The following is a 21352-nucleotide window of genomic DNA, read 5'->3' as shown; positions in this document are numbered from 1 at the left end:
TCATTTCTTCAAACATACCACTACTGATGTGCAGCTGAACTCAATTTGACGACCATTAATATTTAACCCTTGATACCCTTATAAAGGTTGTGATTGATTTTTGTACTGATTGCTTCGAGCACAGTCTTTATTGGGAGAGTTTAAGATTTACAATTTTTTGGTAAAGAAGTGCATCTCAATTCCGTGCCCAAAAAGTCTAGTTAGTTTTATGATTATTTGTTCTGGCTCTAAATAGCTTCTTTCTTTTTATTCCTTTTAATTTCTTTGTCATTTCAAGCACCATGATTAAATCACACCTCAAGGTTGTCATAGCTTGGGGGGTAGTGGGGATAAGCTCCTATTATCCATTAATTGCTCCCAATGGTGTGAATCTCAAGTAGCCTCTGACAACCAAGTCCAACTCCTGGCCTTCACGGGCAGCTTAGCTACTAAGTTCGGCTGAGCCATTTCTATTGACAAGAGAATGGGCAAACGAGGGTTACTGCTCTTAAAACCAGTCGCTTTGGGCAGATGTGGCTCGTCAGCTGCGGTTGCCAGCTCATCGAGAAAACTGATCTCAAACCTCCGCTGCCTTGTGGCTACACCCACTCATTGGAAAGGCTATGGGAGGAAACCCTGAGGAAACTATCCGGAGCTGGAGTCCCAAAGGAGCCCAACATCGAATTCAATGCTGACCGGCAACTCCTGTATCGCCACTGGTACAGAACTGTAGCAGTCTCTGCTGTTCCTTTGGATTCATCAGCTGCGTGGAGAGGGGAAACCCGTTGCTTGGGCAAAAGCTTGTTCTCCATATCATACTGCCCTGGCTTGCATATCATGTAGACAGCTGGGACACATCATCCATGGACCACCCCAACTAATGGAGGGCCTCAAGATGGTTTCAAGCCAGACACATTAAACCTGTCTTCATAATTAAACCACACAAGTCCTGCATTGTACCTCCTCCAACACCATAACATCTGCCCTGAAAATTAATGCCCTATTACTCAAGATATCATCCAGATATTTTCAATTAGATCTCAGTTCCTCAGTTACAAATTCCAATGCCACTGAAACACTTTTTGTACATCAGTACAATCTTTCAACAATTTGAGAAGACTGACACACAATGCCCAGTCTCCTGCTTTTCAAAAATAAACTTCCATTTATTTGACGCCAATCAAAATCTTCAAAAATGTGCCTCACGATGTAGTGATAGTTGAAAACTTGAACATTGAACACCCCCACCCCCACTCTTTCATTCAGATTTTGCCGAAAAATCTGTGCAAGGCCAGTACCCAGAAAGTATACAGCAAGCAGAAAGCACAAAATTATTAAGAACTGGAAGATGGTACTCACAAAGTAGGGTAGGGTCAACCAAAAGGCAGATAGGATCGGTAACTGAAGTAGGTTTTAGGCCCCTTCCCTCCCTCCTATGGTCCACTCATCCTCTCCCATTGGAGACCTTCCTCTCCAGTCCTTTACCTTTCCTATCCACCTGGCTTCACCTATTCTATCTATCCTCCTTCACCTGCCCCACCTTTGTTTTTTATTCTGACATCTTTCCCCTTCCTTTCCAGTCCTGAAGAAGGTTTTCAGCCCGAAACATCAACTGCTTATTCATTTCCATAGATGTTGCCTGACCTGCTGAGTTCCTCCAGTAGTTTGTGTGTGTCGATCTAATATATTAACTATTTTCCTTGGATAAACAGCCCAGAGCTCTGGTATCCAGTTGTAGTAATTTTATGTATTGCACTGTACTGCTGCCACAAAAATAAAACAGATTTCATGTCATATGTGAGTTAAGATAAACCTGATTCTGATACGGGTCTCTATTGCAGACTGAGAGTGGGAAGGGGGCTGGGAGTGAGGTATCATGTTTGGGAAAAGGTGTAGGGAGAGGGGAGTGCGGGGGAGAGCGAGGGAAGAGCGAGGGGAATGCGGGGAGAGAGGGGAGAGGGGAGAAGGGAGGTAGGAGGGAGAGGGGGAGAAGGAAGCACCAGAGAGACATTCTGTAAAGATCAACAAAATAGTTCTTTGGAATCAAATGACCTTGCAAGTCCCCCCCCCCCCCACCGCCCATCCTCTGCCATCGGTCCCACATCTCTCCCACGGTGCTCCACCCTCGATATTCCCAACATCCTTTGTTCCCACCAGATTAACAAACTCACTTTCCGATCTTTGTCAACAAGTACAGCACTGTGCAAAATGATGATTTATTATGTGTACACACGAGAGCCATGCAAAATATAGAAGTCCAAAGATCAGGAGCAGGCGTATGTCATATTGCCCCTTGAGCTTGTTTTACCCTTCAATCATATGATGGCTGATCCAAATGTAACCTCAGCTCCACAATCCTGCCTCTCCCAGTATAATCATTTATGTCCTTGCTCATCAAGAAGTTAACTCTGCCTTAACAATATTCATAGGCTCAACTTCTGCCTTCCTTTGAGGAAGACAGATTCAACCACTCCGGAAGAAAAGGTTTTGCTTCAGGTGCCTTGAAAAGTAACCACTTAATTTTAACCAGTGACCCTTTCTAGTTTTCTCACCAACATTCTCTCCACATTGATGTTGTGAAAAAGAACATTTCCATTTCATTAGGTATAACATCAATGAAATGGTTCATTTTTCCGAAGTTATTCCACCACCTCTGGTGGAAATCTAAAGGTTAACTTTCGGACTTAAACTTGTTTAAAGGTTGATACATTTCTTCGCAGGTAAGATTTTTCATTAAACTTTTCTTCAGTATTTTTAACGGTAGTTATTAAACAAGAATCATTCATATTTTTGTCACCTCTCTTTAATCAGTTTGTATACCACCATTACTGAGGAAACATTAACGGAAGATTGGCAATCCTGAAGTGTATTTTGCCAGACCTTTATGGTAAAATGGGATATTTGGCAGATAGTAGAAGAGAAGAATCAGTATAATATTAAGAACAGAATGGTAGGGAAAAATATTTTGTGTACAGATGCTTTAGTTATTTCTGATGCTTGTTTTAAAACAAGACTGCTGTGTTTCACGTTCGCATCATTGTTATAGTTTGAGCAAATTTTAAAAAGGTTTCAATGGCTAGAATGAGCCACTATAAACAGTGGTTGTGAGTGAAATTCAACCTCCAGTATGTCACACTCACAGAAAATAGGAGCAACCCCACAATAGAGCTATAATCATTCAAAATAATTATGTCATTATTAGAAGTCAAATTATGCTTTTTGTTACAGAGCTGCAGAGAACACAGCTGTTATTATGAATACGCATAAAGTGAGTCCTTTATTTCCAAAGTGAAAATGTACTGAAATTTTTAACTAACTCAAAATATAACACAATCCTTGTGCCAACTCACATGTAAACAGAGAAAATCAACTGTGTGAACTTCACACTTAAGAGAGACACTTTCATTCTTCTCACTACATGTGCTAAAGAAGCATTATACAAGCATGGGAGTTTAAATTTTCTGCTGCATTCTCCTTCACTGGATATGCAGGGCTCAATGCCACTGATGCCTGCTGCCTTGCAGAAATCCACTCAAATAATCCTCTATCGTGGCAGAAACAGCAGTCCAACAGAATCCTCACCAGACCTCACCTAGCCTTGGATTGTAATTAAAAGCGGGATCCATTTCTCCTCCATTGCAGCACAAGCAAGACAAAATAACCAGAAATCATCCTAACCCTCATCCATTAGTACGGTCTACAATAAACAACATTTTTAAACTCTGATCTATAAAATTTGAACTTTTCATGAATAATACGAGTTTCTCTCAACACCAGATATGTATTTTGTAACATTCAGTCTGCAATTCATTCACATGGAATAGTGATTATTTTTCTAAATACTTCCCAGTTATTTTCTTTGCACCTTGAAAATAATTCAACAATTTCATAATACAATCTACATTTCATTTCCATCTCATGTCTATTTACTGCTTTACTTCTGACATTAGCAAAGAGAATGAGATACACTAGTCATTGCTATGTGAGTCTGGTCTTACAATATCTAAGTTATTTTCAAAGTTATTGCAAGCTTCAAAAGGACCCAACTCATAAATCTTTCATTTCTACAAGACGAATCACTGAATACTGATCAAAAATAGAATTAATGTACTTTCTATGTTGTTGAAATGAGAAGCAAAGAAAATAAGACTGACTGAAGATAAGCTAATATGAAACATTTGATCAAAACCATTTTTAGAAAACTATTTATTGGGATTATCTCATCAGTAATAAATGAAAAAAATTATTTCTGCAATATGACAGTTTCATCCATTTTAAAACTGAGATTTTCCATAACATGGCTGAGTTTCAGATTGGCATTCAAGTTGACCTTTTACAAGGTCCTTCGACAGTCAGAAAATAGGAACAGGAATAGGTGAGGCCGACTCCTGTGAACCTCAGGCCCTTCTCTGATATTCAATAATGATCACTGTTGAGCTGCAGCAGATCCAGTCTCCCAGAGCTCCAAATTCCCCATGTACAAAACTTTACCTCTTTAGTATCCCAATAAACTAGCCTCCACAAACCTCTGGGCTAGAGAATTCCAGAGATTCTCTATTCTGTGTGTGGAAGTTCCTACATACTTCAGTTTTCAACATCACTCCTTCATTTTGAAACCATATTGTCTCATTCAAGGTTCTCTTACTAGTGGAACTATCTCAACATCCACCCTGACATGCCCTCTTAGGATTTACATATTTCCAAAAGATTAACTTCATTCTTCTGGACTTCAAATAACATGGATCTAATATCTTTAGCCACTGGAGAATGGACAAACTTCGCATCCCAGGAATTACCTGAGTAAATCTCTTTTGTACTATTTCTAAGGTCAGTACATCCTTTAAATAAGGGGATCAAAGTGGTTCATTATATCATCTCTCAGTAATAAAGATGCACCTCCTCAGTATCCTTACTATGCATTGTGTATTTGTAGTTATCATAATATTTATAATCGAACAATTGTAAACTCAATAGATTCAACATGAACCATTAATTTAACACAAGCCTTACTGTTCTGAAATTTGGTGAACAAATTTTATGAACACCTACAAATTTTCACTCTCTAATCAGGGAACTAACACCACCAATGCAACCCTACCTGCTGTACTCAACACCAGGTAAATAATATCATATGGAAGATTATCTGAGTCCCATGGACCAGTAAGTAGTGAGAATGTCTGACAAAAAGTTAGAATATTTCAATGCAATTTTTTTTAAATGCCTTTTAAAAATAAAAAATTCATTTTATCAGACTCTTTAAAAAATACATTCTTCCTTGGACTTCTGTTTTCATCTTATAACATTTTCTTTGTAGGTCTCCATACATTTTGATTTAAAATCTCTAGCTTAAAGGCATCAATTAACACTCCTGAAATGTATTGTAGTATGTAATTTATGCTTTACTATGCTTGATAAATGTTAAATTCCACATACTGGTCAGACAAATGAAAATAATCAATATCTGGAATGAGTGGATTGTTTTAAACGGGAGGATGGACAGGTTAGGCATGTGATTATGGTCTAAAAATGCACTGCCAGGAGTAGAAGCAGAGGGAGATTTATTTTTAGCATTCAAAAGGGAGCTATCTATGCAAGTGTCTGGAGAAAGAATTCATAGAGCTACACAGAGAGGGCAGCAATGAAATGGAGCCTGTAAAGACTGGATGGGCTGAATGCCCCCCTCTATGCTATAACTATTCTGTCATTCTATGATAAGGACTCTGGACATTTAACATTTAAATCATCCTCAGTGACAGGTGAGGAGCCAGAGGATTTGAGGATAGCCAATGTTGTTCTGCTGTTTAAGAAAGGCTCTAGAAATAAACCAGGAAATCATCGGCTGGTGAATCCAACATCAGTAGTGGGAAAGTAATTTATTGGAAGGTGTTCTAAGGGACTGGACATATGAGTATTTAGATAGGCAGGAACTGATTAAGGCTAGTCAGCTTAGCTTCATGCATGGTAAGTTGTGTCTAACCAATGTCTAACCAATCTTGTAGAGTTTTTTGTGGAAGTTACCAGGAAAGTGGATGAAGGCAGTGGTTGTTGTCTATGTGGACTTTAGCAAAGCTTCTGACAAGATCTCACATGGGAGGCTGGTCAAGAAGATTCAGTCACTTGGCATTCAAAATGAGGTAAATTGGATTACATATTGGCTCTGTGGGAGAAACCAGACAATGGTAGTAGATGGTTGCCTCTGACTGCAGACCGGTGATGAGTGGAGTGCTACAGGGTCTAGGTCTGTTGAGGTTTGTCATCTATATCAATGATCTTGATGATAATATGGTTTAACTGGATCAGCAAATTTGTGGATGACACCAAGATTTGGTGGGGGGGGGGGGTAGTGGACAGCAAAGAAGGTCATCATGGCTTGAAGTGGGATCTGGACCAGCTGGAAAAATGGACTGAAAATGACAGATAGAATTTAACGCAGACAAATGCGAGGTGTTGCACTTTGGTAGGGCCAACCAGTGTAGGTCTTACACAGTGAATGGTAAGGTACTGAGAAATGCGGTAGAACAAAGGGATCATGGAACACAGGTCCATAATTTATTGAAAGCGGTGTCACAGGTTGATAGGGTAGTAAAGAGAGTTTTTGGCACATTGGCCTTCATAAATCATAGTATTGAGTACAGGAGATGGAATGTTACGTTGAAGTTGAATAAGATGTTGGTGAAGCCTAACTTGGAGTATTCTGTACAATTTTGATCAACAAAGGTTGAAAGAGTGCAGAGAAAATTTACAAGGATGTCCCCGGGTCTGGAAGAACCAGGTTACATGGAAAGATTGAATAGATTAGGCCTTTATTCATTGGAATGTAGAAGATTGAAAGGAGATTTGATAGAGGCGTACAAAATTATGAGGGGTGTACATAGCATAAATGCAAGCAGGCTTTTTCCACTGAGGTTGGGTGGGACTGCAACCCGAGGTCATGGGTTAGTGGTGAAAAGCAATGTTCCCTCTAACTGGTAATGACCAGTGTATGCAAAAATATTGTGCTCTACAATTTTCTGTCCAGTGACAACAACAAAATGTGCGCATTGAATTTTGTACATAGAGGTATTCATTTTAACATCTAGCAAAGCACTGTCAATAAGAACTTTGATTTCCTCTGGATTTGATCGTTTTCACTCTCGTTCACCTGCACACTCGTTCACCTAGCAGGCCTGTAGTGGGTAATGAAGGATTTTCTTGCTGGAGCCTTTGCACACTGTCCATATATGGTTTACTTGCTAAATGATGCTTTAAAAAGTCAAGTTTCCAAATATCACTCCACTTCCTCCCACTTGCAAATTCTCCAGCAACTTTTGCACCCCGATAACACATTCAGGTAACACCAGTTTCTGTATTGTACATAAATATTTCTCATAGCTGCACGTTCCTGACCTCATGAGCTTTCGGTGCAACAGTTGCTCCTGTTTCATTAAACCATTCCACTTTAAGTAAAATTCTTTTGCATTTCACGCTCTTTGCTTCACTGGAAATCAACACAGTGAATCAATAATTTCCTCAATAAAAACAGTATAAATAAGCCATTTCTAAAATCTGCAGACAAATCATTGCAAACTCCACACTGTCAACACCATCCACATCAGAAACTGGAAAAGGAAATGTGATTGTGTACAATTGTGAAATATACTTAACGTGCCAATGAGGTAGAGGGCGACAACCTTTTGTACGCAGTTTAAATTCTTTTGTGCGCTAGCAGCAAAAGGTATGTGCATGTGCACACAAACACACCTTTGGGGGAACGATGGTGAAAGGTGAGGAGTTCAAGCTTTTTCACTCTAAGGTTCGTGAGAGTGTAGAATGAGCTGCCAGTGCAAGTGGTGCATGTGAGCTCAGTTTCAACTTGGAGAAGTTCAGATAGGTACATGAATGGTAGGAGTATGGAGGGCTATGGTCCCGGTGCAGGTTGATGGGAGTCAGCAGTTCAAATGACTCGGCATGGATTAGACGTGCTGAAGAGCCTGTTTCTGTGCTGTACTCTTCTATGACTATTGCCTTAGCAATTTATTGTGTCAGCATGTTATGCTGACATGATAAATTGCTAAAGCAATTTGGAACTGAGCTTTACAAAAAAAATTGGGTCATGTTGGTGGGGGCAGTACTTGCTACAACTGGAAGTGTACATAAATTGCAAAATTTAATTGACTGACTTTACCTCCTATGGGCAGTTATATTCACATGGGATGACAAAGGCAAAAGAGTCACTTTTACAAGTGCATTTCCTTCAAAGGGCATGTTCAATTATCTGTGTAGCTTCTAAAGACAGCAATGTCATCAAGTCTGCAATGCTGTTTTGACACAGCCAGCAGTAAAGCAAAGCAAAAACTGGACTTAACATAACGTCTTCAGCGTCCTAAGAAAAATGACCAATAGCCTGGATTTGCTCATTAGCAATGAAATAAATTGATACCACAAAGGATAACAGCTCTGAAATTTACATTTGTTTTCTTACATACAAGCTGAAGTCTTCAACAAAGACTTAATTTTCTTGGTCTCAAATGGGCTCATTTTAAATTTACTTTTAAACAAGGCCAATAGTTCTAAATTCTTCCATTAGGGGGATCATGCTGTCTACAACCATCATGTAAGGACCTATCTTTTAATTATACCATGTTTTATTCTTCTAAACTCCAAGAGATTCAGGACCAACCTTTCCTCAGAAGACAACTCACCCCTACCAGATACAACCTCGAACATTGAGTGCATGAGCACCCTTGATTAAATCAGACTAATACTGTACATGTGAATTATAACACTAAGACCTCAGCATTGATCCCAAGGCACACACTCATTGTACCTTGCCAACCTGGGAAAAATTTTTATGTCTGTTTTCTGTTACCTACCTTTCTTCGACCTATGTCAATACTTTACTTGCAGCACCATAAACTTTTATATTCCCTAACATGGTTTAATGTGGCACCTTATCAAATACCTTCCTTTCAAAAGGATTCTGCTTTTCACTTTTACTAAACATTCACCATAATACACCACCATAATTCAAATAATTCTAAACACGAGAGCCAACATGCATTTTTGAGCTTCTCGCACACATGCTCAAATCGAAGAGTTAAATATTGAGATAAATAACAGTGAGAGACTAATTAAAAAAAAAACTACTTTTATTTTTATCTGTTACATATTGGGAAATAGGGATGTATTACATCACTTGTACAGTCAGGCGGAGTTCACTTTATTAGTATTGACAGAAAAGCAATGACTGCATAAAATTATTGGCCTAAACTGAACACAGCTGCATTTTCCAATCATGACCAGACTGCGTTATCAGAAGGAAACTACTTCCCAGCATAAAATGCAGCACTTGAAATCTGGCCAATAAGCCTGTGTTGATGTACTGGTCTTCATTTCAGCAAACCGGAAATGGTTGGTTTTGTTTTGTAAAGATTACAGTCCATAATTACATTAATATACAACACACTTTCCTTGCTATTTGTGACAACATCATGTTGTGCACACTGTACAGGCAAAAAAAACCTACCAATGAAAGTAAATTGAAAGAGATGCTCAAATTTATGGAGGTACAGAAATAATACTGTACTTATTTACACATATTAAGTAATTCAAGGAAAAAAGATTTGGTCAAATACTGCAGACAGAAAAGTGGTTCCCTGTCCATTATGACTTGCAGTTTCATGTTAAAATATTTTAACTTTTCTTCCAGTCTTCCTACTCAAATGCAAAGAAGTTTGCATACGATGTATTACTTGAATTTAATACATCGCATCAGACATAATCCAGAACTCGACGTTGTCAAGAATATCCAGCGCAAGATTTGAACTAAAAACCTGTATAAAACAGCTGATAAACACTGCACAACATTGGAAGTCCCAGTGATGTATTTAAACGTCTGTGGAAGCGAACTGTTGAGCAGAGCACGGAAAACAGAATGAGATGTTTTGTAGAACAGCTGATCTGTTCCTAATGCAGGCACTTTAAGGATTTCTACAGAAAGTACCTGACCTACCTCCAGCACAAAGTCTTTGAACAGCTGTATTTACGATAAGAAAGGAATGCTTCACATACAACTGCACAGTTTGGGTACCACAGCTATTAAATGCAATAGGCAATATTATCTGACCCATTTGTTTCACATTCTTTAGCTTTTCCTCAAAGAACTATTTTATGGATTCGACGTAGTGCATTCCAGTTACCTGGCAATCCAAAATGTTAGGCAGGCCTTGCCTAAAATCCATTTAGGCCAAAGCATTTGGTGTGTTAATTAGTTCATCACTCTCACTATCCATCATCACAGGTTTTGTCCGCGTTCTACCCCACAGCATACTTCAAGGCATGATCACAACATTCTTTTACCTCCTTCATTCGATGAGCTCTCAGAACATTCAGCTTCTATCAGTCCAAACAATACATCAGGAAGCACAGTTTACATTTTACAAACATATCATAATATCATACAATAAAGCACATGCTGCCCTTTCTACTGCATTTCTTCTCCGTTTGGAGGTAAATAAAGCAGGTATTGTTTGTACACACGAATGTCCAGAGCCATCTCATGTTGTATATACTGCAATAGTGCAACAGCCACGAATCAACACCTGCTGAATCAACCCAATGTTTTCCACAGTACCTTTGGACAGTGGCTTCTTAAAAAAAAAAGACGTGCACACAGCATAAAATGTAATACTGAAATTTCTGTGCAGAGGTCTTCAACAAAGATAAATAAAAGGTAATTGCAGAATTCAGAATTTTCTTTGATTTTGTTTTTGCCCTAGTTTCTTCAGTTGTTAAGATAATAATAATCATGTCTTGGGTCTTCAGCGTGGCAGACCAAATACCTGGCTACACAATTACTACAGATAAATTCAAAGGAGCTCCGAAGGGACAAAATTAATTCTCAATCTGTAAACATTCTGAGGTTTTTGCCATGAAGCACTTCACAATTTTCTTGCATTTCGTGTGCTGGGACAAATCAGCCCAGTGTTTCTTTAAACAAACTGCAGCCTGATTTGGTTGAAGTCACATGAATTTTGTTTTTCATACATTACCTGACAAAAGGTCCCTCCTTCAACCTCAAATATGAACACACGAATATACGATGCCACAGAGTTTCAAGATGATTAAATAAAACAGAATACCCACATAAGACAACCACCCAAATTACTGGGCAAAAACATAAGGAAAGGTCCTTCGATAAAGTCTGTTGTCACTGCAGAGATGATTGTTTTTTTTTTCCATTTATGAAGAGACAGCAGATGAACAAGTAAGTAATTCTCCATGATCAGACGGCTTCCAGAGTCATTTGTGTCGTTGAATAGTTTTCCTTTTTCTCCGCTTAAAGAAACAGCAGCACCTGTGCACGTTTGAGAGGAAAACAAAATCACTTCTGGAAACAAAATCAGCTGTAATTATACCTCAGTCAAAACCCATGTAACAGATGGTATATTTAGCCATTCATAGATTCATGTGTATGACTTAAATTTTATTTTGTAATAAAGTATATTTCAGAGTCAGAACAGGAAGCAACTGGAATATATTCATGGATTTGAGCAAAAGAAAAAAGAGCACAAAGTCTAGCGGGTCACAGAGAGAAGCAAAACCAACCCTATGACAAGAGATAGAATGGGAAAGATCAGGAGGTGCAAACATGACAAGGATGAGAGAGACGAAGACAATGACGGCAAAACATTCAGCCTAAAAACGGAGAAATGTGGGAAGTAATAGAAGATAGGGAGCAGACTAAAGGGCAGAAACAAGAGAAGAATGGCAGCCTTAGTAAGTAATGGTCACCAACAGACCAGGGACAAAGGAAAAAAGCAGCGTGACACCTTCTTTAAAAGAAAACCACGTCAAAAGGGGAGAAGTCAGATAAACTAAAGCTCAATGCTTGGACTGCAACTGTTTCTAACTGGCATCAGACCTTACTTAAAATATTTAAATCAGCATTTGCAGATAACACAAGAAGCAGCATGGGTGGCAGTTAACTAATTATATACATATAAAATTACACAGGTAATAACATATTAACAATTATCTTGCCAACAAATGCAAGTTTATCAAAACTTAACTATATTTTGATCCACAAAATTACAAAAGTACAATATACACCACATCTGATAATGATAAACCCAATAAAGACTCATAGACTCTGTGCCCTTTTCCCAAGAGCTGTGTAGTTTCTTCCACTACACCAGCACTACCTGATGAGTGAAGTGAGCTCAGACTGGGCTTCTCACCTTCCACTTTTCCAATGGATTGTAGCAACAACAGCTAATATCATCCTATAACCATTATATATAGGAGCAGAATTAGGCTATGCCCATTAAGTCTGCTCCACCATTTCATCATGGCAATCCAATTGTCCTCTCAGCCCCAGTCTCCTGCCTTCTCCCCACATCCCTTCATGCCCGGACCAATCAAAAATCTATCAACCTCTACCTTAAGTATACATGAATACTTGGCCTCCACAGCTGCCTATGGCAAAGAATTCCACAGATTCACCACTCTCTGGCGAAAGAACATCTTCCTCATCCGTTCTGAAAGTATGCCCCTTTATTCTGAGGCTATATCCTCTGGTATTAGACTCTGCCACCATAGGAAACATCCTCTCTACATCCACTTTATCAATGCCTTTCACCATTCGACAAGTTTCAATGATGTCACCCTTCATTCTTCTGAATTCTAGTGAATACAGGCCTAGAGGCATCAAATGCTCTTCATATGACAAGATATTCAATCCTGGAATCATTTTCGCGAACCTCCTTTGATCTTGCTCAAGTTTCAGCATAACCATTCTAAGATAAGGGGCCCAAAACTGCTCATGAAGCCTCAGCAGTGCCTTTATATTCCAGACCTCTTGAAATGAATGCTGACATCGTATTTGTCTTCCTTACCACAGATTCAACCTGCAAATTAACCTTTAGGGAATCCTGCAGAAGGACCCCCAAATCCCTTGGCACCTCATTTTTTTTTGTATTTTTTTCTCCTTTTAGAAAATAGTCCAGCCTTCCACTTCTACAAAAGTGCATGACCATACACTTAACAGCACTGTATTCCATCTGCCACTTTTTTTCCATTCTCCTAGTCTTTCTAAATCCTTCTTAGCCTCTCTATTTCCTCAAAACTACTGAGGTCAGACTAACTGGCCTATAGTTTTCTTTCTTCTGCCTCTCTCCCTTCTTTTAGAGTGGAGTGACGTTTGCAATTTTCCAGTCTTCTAGAACCATTCCAGAATCTATGACTCCAAGATATAAACTGTCTTGTACCAGCTAAACATACCACTGAGACTAGATCCCAACAGGCTACTGCTGAAGACTGCATTTGCCCCAATAGAACAAAAAAGAAGATAGATCCCCCTTTCCAACATACCTTCGACTCAAACAACTCACCAACATCATTCCAAGATACACTCCCTTATCTGCATTTCTTGTACTCTTGTAATATGTTCCTTAACTTCTCCACACCTTCTCGTGGCTATTGCAAGGGCATCTACCCAAGCAACTTGTTGCAATTAACATAGAACACAGAAAAGTACAGCACAGTACAGGCCCTTCAGCCCACAATGTAATGCCAATCTTTTAAATAAATCTAACTGCCACAATAGCATAGTGTTTAGTGTGATGCTATCACAGCTCAGGGCATCGGAGTTTGAAGTTCAATTCCAACATCCTCTGTAAGGAGTCTCTGTATGTTGACAATAAACTGGACTGGTCAAAGAACACTGAGGCTGTCTACAAGAAGGGTCAGAGCCGTCTCTATTTCCTGAGGAGACTGAGGTCCTTTAACATCTGCCAGACGATGCTGAAGATGTTCTACGAGTCTGTGGTGGCCAGTGCTATCATGTTTGCTGTTGTGTGCTGGGGCAGCAGGCTGAGGGTAGCAGACACCAACAGAATCAACAAACTCATTCGTAAGGCCAGTGATGTTGTGGGGATGGAAATGGACTCTCTGACGGTGGTGTCTGAAAAGAGGATGCTGTCCAAGTTGCATGCCATCTTGGACAATGTCTCCCACCCACTACATAATGTACTGGATGGGCACAGGAGTACATTCAGCCAGAGACTCATTCCACCGAGATGCAACACAGAGCGTCATAGGAAGTCATTCCTGCCTGTGGCCATCAAACTTTACAGCTCCTCCCTTGGAGAGTTAGATACCCTGAGCTAATAGACTGGTCCTGGACTTACTTCATAATTTACTGGCATAATTTACATATTACTATTTAACTTTTTATGGTTCTATTACTATTTATTATTTATGGTGCAACTGTAACGAAAACCAATTTCCTCCGGGATCAATAATGTATGACTATGACTATGACTATGTTCTCCCCGTAAAATGCGTGGGTTTTCCCATTGTACTCCAGTTCCTTCCTGCAGACCAAAGGTGTACCAGGCAGATTGACTGGTCATTGAAAATTGTCCCACGAATATGTTAGTGTTTTAATCGGGGTTGTCAGGGGTTGCTGCGGTGGTACAGCACGAGAGGGCAGAAGGGCTTATTCAACGAGTCTTTAAATAAACAAACAAACAGACAAACCTTCCCTCTAACATTGCCCTCCATTTTTCTTTCACCCATGTGCCTAGATAACGTCTCGTGAATGTCCTTAATGCACCCGCATCTATTACCAACTCTGGCAGTGGGTCTCGCGTACCTACCACTCTGTGTTAAAAATCGTAGCTCTAACATAACCCTATACTTTACTCCATTCACTTTAAAATGCCTTCTTGTATTAACTACTTCTGTCCTAGGAAAACGTCGCTGGCTGTCCACTCGACCTACGCCTCTCACCTCTCATCCTCCTTTGCTCCAAAGAGTAAAGTCCTAGCTTGCTCAACCACTCCTCATAAAGAATCCTGACAGCATCCAGGTAAACCTCCTCTGCACCCTCTCTAAATCTTCAACATCCTTTCTATAATGAGGCAACCAGAAATGAACGCATACTCCAAGTGTGGTCCAATCAGCTTTACAGAGCTGCACCCTTACCTCATGGCTCTTGAACTCAGTCCCCTGACTAATGAAGACATTCAACATTATACAACTTCTTAACTACCCTATTAACCTGCACAAATTTGAGGGATCTATGGATGTTGACTCGAGGATCCCTCTGTTACTCCCACAATTCACATATTACCACAAGAGGTTTGCTTTTCAGCTTCCTAACTAGCTCCATATATTCTCATTCAGGACCTCATCCCTTTTGCTGTCTATGCTATTGGCACTTATAGGTAGCACAACATCTGGCTGCTCATCCCCTGCTTTAAGAATGCTGTAGACCCAATCTGAAATGTCCCTGACCCTGGCACCTGTGAGGCGGCATACCATCCAGGAGTCTCTGTCAAGTCCACAGAGTCTCCTGTCTGTTACCTTAATTATTGAATCCCCCATCATTGCCACTCTCCTCTTCTCCCTTCCCATTTGAGCCACAGAGCCAGACTCATGAGACCTGGCCGCTGCAGCTTTCGCCTGGGAGGTTGTCCCCCTCCCAACAGTATCCAAAGTGGTATACTGGTTTTGAGAACAGCCACTGAAGTATTCTTGCACTTCCATTTCCCTCTCGTGACAGTCGTCCAGCTGCCTGCCTGCCTCCTGCAAATAACATATGACTACCTCCCTGTGGTTCCTAATTATCACTTCTTCGTTCTCCCGAAAGAGGCAAATGTCAGCCAGCTGCAGTTCCAGTTTCCTAACATGGTCTGTAAGGGACTGCACACAGATGCAGCAATCAGGGAGACCAAAAGTCTCCTACAGCTCCCACATCTTGCATGAGAAGCACAATTTACTGTCCTGGGATCCATTCTTACTAATAGACTAAGAAAGGGAAACCTGAGAGACAGGCAAACCTACACTGCATCTCTTCTCACTGAAGCCTCTTGAGTCAAAGCCTTGTTTCCCACAGTCCTACTCACACTACAGCCACTCCGCTTAAACCCAACTTCTTTTTATTGGCCCTTACTAAGTACCTACCAATCCAAATGATATCAGGCTCCACAAAAAAATCCCAACAAGCCCCACTCATTTTTAAAACCAGGTGCTAAACTCCACAAGCAATGGCTTCCACCATTTTCAAGCTCAGCAGAAAATCCTGACAGGCCCCGGTTGCTTTTTAAAATCTAGTGCTGCTGGGAAATGAGAGGCCCAAAACATCAACTGTTTACTCATTTCCATAGATTTTGCCTGGCCTGCTGAGTTCCTCCAGCGTTTTGTGTTGCTTTGGATTTCCAGCAGAATTTCTCATGTAAATGACAGACCAGTTTATTCTAATTGAGAGCTAAACTTGGCTCAATTGGTTGAACTTCTATGTTTTAGCAATTCTATTTTCTCATCTCATACAAGAAGATTCTTTTACATGCTTTCCTCACCTACCAAATAATTCATCCTACAATTTTTTAGAATCTTCCTTCCAAAGGTTGTCATTTTGGTAGATGCATATTCGTATAAACCTACTGAAATGATACACCATTTCAGAAGGAAGGTTCTGTAATATTTCTATCTTGGTTCAAACAAAATCATTTGAAGTAGGTTAAGTTTACAAGAAATTTATGGCTATCTTGTTATCAACTAACTTACAGGTACAAGTGAAAAGGCTGAAGTTGCATATTACTGTATTTTCATTACACTTCTGTATGTACTAAATAGCCACATTCAGACTGAAAGGGTATTTATAAACTAGCTGCTAAACCGACTGCAAGTACCAACCAGAACCAAAAATCCAACCTGTTCTTTGGAAAAAAAACATGCAATGCAGTTACACATCCACTCTTCCTGATAGAAAAAAAACAAAAGTGTTTTTTGGAGGCAGGAGGCAGGCAGCTGGACGACGGTCAGAAGAGGGAAATGGAAATGCAAGAATACTTCTGTGGTTGTTCTCAAGAGCTAAAATCTAGAAAGCAGACAGAGAAAAACAGTATGGAGAATGCAATCAAAAGTCTCCCCCATCAGGATGGGGTTTAAGGACAGCCTTCAAGGAGGACGTTGAAATAAGTTTATGCTGAGAAATTGCAAGTGGGGAGGAATGGAAATAAAAGGTGAGGGCAGTGGTGATGGGTTGCAAAGCCCAAGTTATAAAGAAACAGAAGTAAGCGTATGGATATCACAGAACTTGGTATTTTCAGATATTTGATAATAGATAATAGAGATCTATGAATTCTATGACTTCATTATAACTATCAATTAATTGAACTGACCTATTAACCAAACTGTTGCATTTTTAAAGTGCAAAATCAAACAATACGAAGTTTAGAAAAACAGACACGAAGGATTAAATTTAATGGAAGATGCCATGCTTTCCCCATTCTTTGATGTGTAAAGGAAACAGAATATTAATCGCTATTCATTAAAAATAAGCTCACAATAGACAACATTGAAGAATGCAGGGAAGCAAAACTAGTAAGTGCTAGGAAAGCAGTGTAGACATTTTCAGTTCAAGATCTCCCAACTCTTCACACTTCTGTTAAAGTTTTTCAAGTTTTTAGCCAAAGTAATTAGTATCTTCTTAGTGCATTAAAAAGTTGGGGATTCAAGGTCAGTACAATGAAAAACAAAAGTTAACAGAAAGCACAACATCACAACTATTCTTGAGACTATATTAAAGGCAAAATCGAAACTAAAGGCAGAAGTTTGTAAAGCAAGCAGAATAGTTCAACTACAAGCAGTCACAGGCCATCATGCTCCAAATTTGCAGCGTTCAACACTATGCCACAAATAAAAAAAGTCTTAAGTATTAATGTGCTCAGAAGTTATTCGGACAACAGTGCATAGATTTCTTTTGTGTACAAGCACTATAACTGCCATGCAACTTAGTGTTTTAAATGTGACTACGGAGCAGACTGAGCAACTCTTGTTAAGCTGAATCCATTCCTGTCTGGCTGCAGACTTAAACCACTCACCACATGTTCAACACTTTCTGGCAGCTATACAAAAAGGGAAGAAACAAACAAAAATAAAAAAACAAAAAGAATCAAAACCAGACCCCACACGTGTAAAAATTGCTCTCAAAAAAGCAAACCTTTTAGCTTTCTTCTGCAAGCTTTAGAACTACAGAAGCAACACATAACAGACATGGGCCAAGAAATTTTCCTGTGCAATACTGCAAAAATAATGGTGTGATTGATAAATGTATTAACATGGATTAAGACAATTTTTTATGAATACTTCCAGATGTCAGTGGCATCAATGTATGCTTGTTTTTGGGAAAGATTGTCATAACTGTAAACTGTTTTTCTATTGTTAGTAGTGCAACAGCCAAAGACTGCCAACAGCAAAATTTTCAGTCATATTCCCTACGCGCTCATGGAAGAGCCAGATCTCAGAAATCCCAAATCAGTCAGAAAATTTAGTCAGAAACTAAGAGCTGATCTCACTAAATGGACATTCATTGCAGTTATGTTTCACATAACTATTTACTCTTCATACTGTTTACACTGAAGACTGATACTTCCCTGTATTCAATTTTAAAAAATCACACACAATGCAGGCATCCAGAGGCTATTTTCCAGTCCCAACACTCCACATTATGAGTAACATGAGATTGCGAAAGATAGTCCCAGGAACCACTGGCAGACTGATGCCATACTGCTAGCCCAGTGACCACTGCCTCGTCTGCCTCTGCGCACCATCCACAGCCTCATCCAGCCAAGCTTTAAAGGAGTCACACTTTTATCTATGCCACTTGTCTAGCTAGATCCACTTCCAAGTGATATTCTTCACTCACATCTGTGAGCTCATGAAATATCACCTTTAAGCTCACAGAAGCCGGTTTCACCTACTTCTTCATTAGCCCCTGACAGCGAGCAGACTGCAGTGGCTACCACTAGAGGCTGCAGCGGTGTAGCACGACACACATCTTTACAGCAATCTCCCAACAAATTTTTTAGAAGCTCCCTGCTATGACCTGCAACACACATCAAAGTTGCTGGTGAACGCAGCAGGCCAGGCAGCATCTCTAGGAAGAGGTACAGTCGACGTTTCAGGCCGAGACCCTTCGTCAGGTCTCGGCCTGAAACGTCGACTGTACCTCTTCCTAGAGATGCTGCCTGGCCTGCTGCGTTCACCAGCAACTTTGATGTGTGTTGCTTAAATTTCCAGCATCTGCAGAATTCCTGTTGTCTGCTATGACCTGGATGGTCTTTGTGGCTCCCTGAAGAGAAATATTCTTCCTACAGGTGATGTGATTCACTAGCCTCTTGTGGCTCTGTCAGTAACCAGGGAGCATTCCCTTCGACCCCACTTTGGGCTCATGGATCAATGGGTTAGGCACCCATCTTCAATGATCAGAAAGGCTTTGCAGGTATCGTGTGCTTGTGTCTTCAAGGGCTTCTGATGGGATATTGTATGAGGACTGGAAGCTGGGAGAGCTTTTCAGTAACCCCAACCATTTCTGAAATTGAGTGGAGGACAGATGGCAACAATATTTACATGCAGAACACCGTTATTAAAATAGCATTGCTGAAGATTTTAAAATGGATTTCAGGAATTATGCAATTATGTGAGGACATTGGCTAAACTGCACAGATAAATTTCTAGGCCACAGAAGCAATTTGCTTTTAAAAAGAACCAAAATTACAGTTAAGCAAAAATGAATCTTAGCACCCACTTTAATAGGTTTTTAAAGGTTTTACAACTTGTTAAACAAAGGAAAATCTGACATGTTTGTAATCATAAAGTACTGGAATTATTTTGTAACTATCAAATTTACTTTCACTGACAGATTAAATCATAGATTCAAACTATTTAAATTCAAATCCATGCACAATTATACTTGTTGAATCAGCATCTGCTTTCATGCTTTGTTCCATAAGTTGGAAAATGCTTAAAAAATTGTATACAAACCTGGACAAACTCACTTACAAGACATTTTTATGCAATAGCTTTTCAGAGATTAATCAACATTAACCAACTAATTAAACATACTGTAGTTTTGAGCAGCAGGTATTGTCATGTACAGTTCTTCTAGACTAACCTTTTGTTTCCTCATTTTCCTCATTATCAGTTCGACTACATGCCATCATCCTTTCATAGATTCATAGAAAATCACAGCACAGAAAAAGGCCCTTTGGCCCATCTAGTCCATGCTGAACCATTTAAACTGCCTGGTCCCATCGACCTGCACCTGGACCACAGCCCTGCATACCCCTCCCATCCATGTACCAATCCAGACTTCTCTTAAACACTGAAACCAAACTCACATCCCACTTGTGCTGGCAGCTCATTCCACACTCTCACCACTCTCTGAGTGAAGAGGTTTCCCCTGATGTCCCCTTAAACCTTTCACCCTAAACCCCTGACCTCTAGTTGTAGTCTCACCCAACCTCAGCAGAAAAAGCCTGTTTGCATTTATCTTGTATATACCTCTCAATTTTGTATACGACGATTAAATTTCCCCTCAATCGTTTACATTTTAGGGAATAAATCTTTCTTTCTAATTTAGCTTCTCCAGTCCCAGCAACATCCTTGTAATTTTTCTCCGTACTCTTTCAATCTTATTTACATCTTTCCTGTAGGTAGGTGAACAAAACTAAACACAACACTCTAAATTAGGCCTCACCAACATCTTACACATCCTAACTGCTACACTCAATACTTTGGTCTATGAAGGCCAATGAGCTAAAACCTTTTTCATTTTCCTTTTGCGCTCACAATAGCCCTTCTGGTTTTCTCTCTCCCTCATCTTTCCTGCCTCTGTACTGGCTTAAAAGCTGTACTTCTCTAATTTATTTCCATCCCAATGAAAGGTCATGAATCTGAAAAGTGATGTGTTTCTCCCCACTAAGCTTGCTGAAAGTTCCAGATATTTATGGATTTATTCCAGAATTACAGTATATTAGTTTGCCATAATACAACTGCCCAGAAGTTGTTTGAAAAATAGTCTTTGTCTTCGTTTTAAGCTTTATAACCATGGATTGTTTCAATGGGGAATTAGAGGACTCATTACAGAGCTTTAGGTCTATCTTTTATATCTTCCAATTTATGCTAACACTGCTTTATGCTTATCTTGTAATTATGACAACATACACTCACTCAGAATGAAATAAAACATGTACATACTTGGTTTCATCCATAACTTCTACTTCAGCTGGGGCTGTGATAGGTGCATTGGAGTGTCCTGCTGTAGGATCATCTGTATTCAGTTCCCCATTTGTTGAACTAACCACCTGAAAAGCAATCAAAGCCAGAAGGAATGATCAAATCTGCAGCTAATAACCATATTTCTAAAATTTATAATTATATAACAATGGTCCTAATTTTAAGCAACCATCTTAATTAATGTTTAATATTCACTTTACATCTAATAGCTTTAAAACACAACCACTAGCTCTTAATTTACTATCAATTCCTGTTACCTTTTTTTTGTGTGCCATACTCTGCCAGAGCCTCAGCAACCACTTTTTCA

The 21352-nt window shown here is 39.6% G+C and overlaps 1 protein-coding gene across 4 annotated transcripts in view; it reads right to left on the bottom strand.

Moving 5' to 3' along the window:
• Positions 1–9046: 9046 nt before the first annotated feature.
• The window catches only part of LOC134357319 (casein kinase I), a 251189-nt gene continuing 238883 nt past the window's right edge, over positions 9047–21352 (bottom strand). The window contains exons 12-14 of one of the 4 annotated variants that reach the window (XM_063068720.1): positions 21007–21113; positions 17850–17873; positions 9047–11314 (exon numbers count right to left, since the gene is read on the bottom strand). In XM_063068720.1, the coding sequence (XP_062924790.1) occupies positions 11260–11314; positions 17850–17873; positions 21007–21113 (186 nt within the window). In that variant the 3' untranslated portion in view covers positions 9047–11259. The remainder of the gene's footprint in view (positions 11315–17849; positions 17874–21006; positions 21114–21352) is intronic. The other 3 variants (XM_063068722.1, XM_063068721.1, XM_063068723.1) reach the window with 3 other exon arrangements.

The sequence above is a fragment of the Mobula hypostoma genome, chromosome 16 (genome assembly GCF_963921235.1).
Source record: "Mobula hypostoma chromosome 16, sMobHyp1.1, whole genome shotgun sequence".
NCBI lineage: Eukaryota > Metazoa > Chordata > Chondrichthyes > Myliobatiformes > Myliobatidae > Mobula > Mobula hypostoma.
This window is presented reverse-complemented; position numbering and strand designations above follow the sequence as displayed.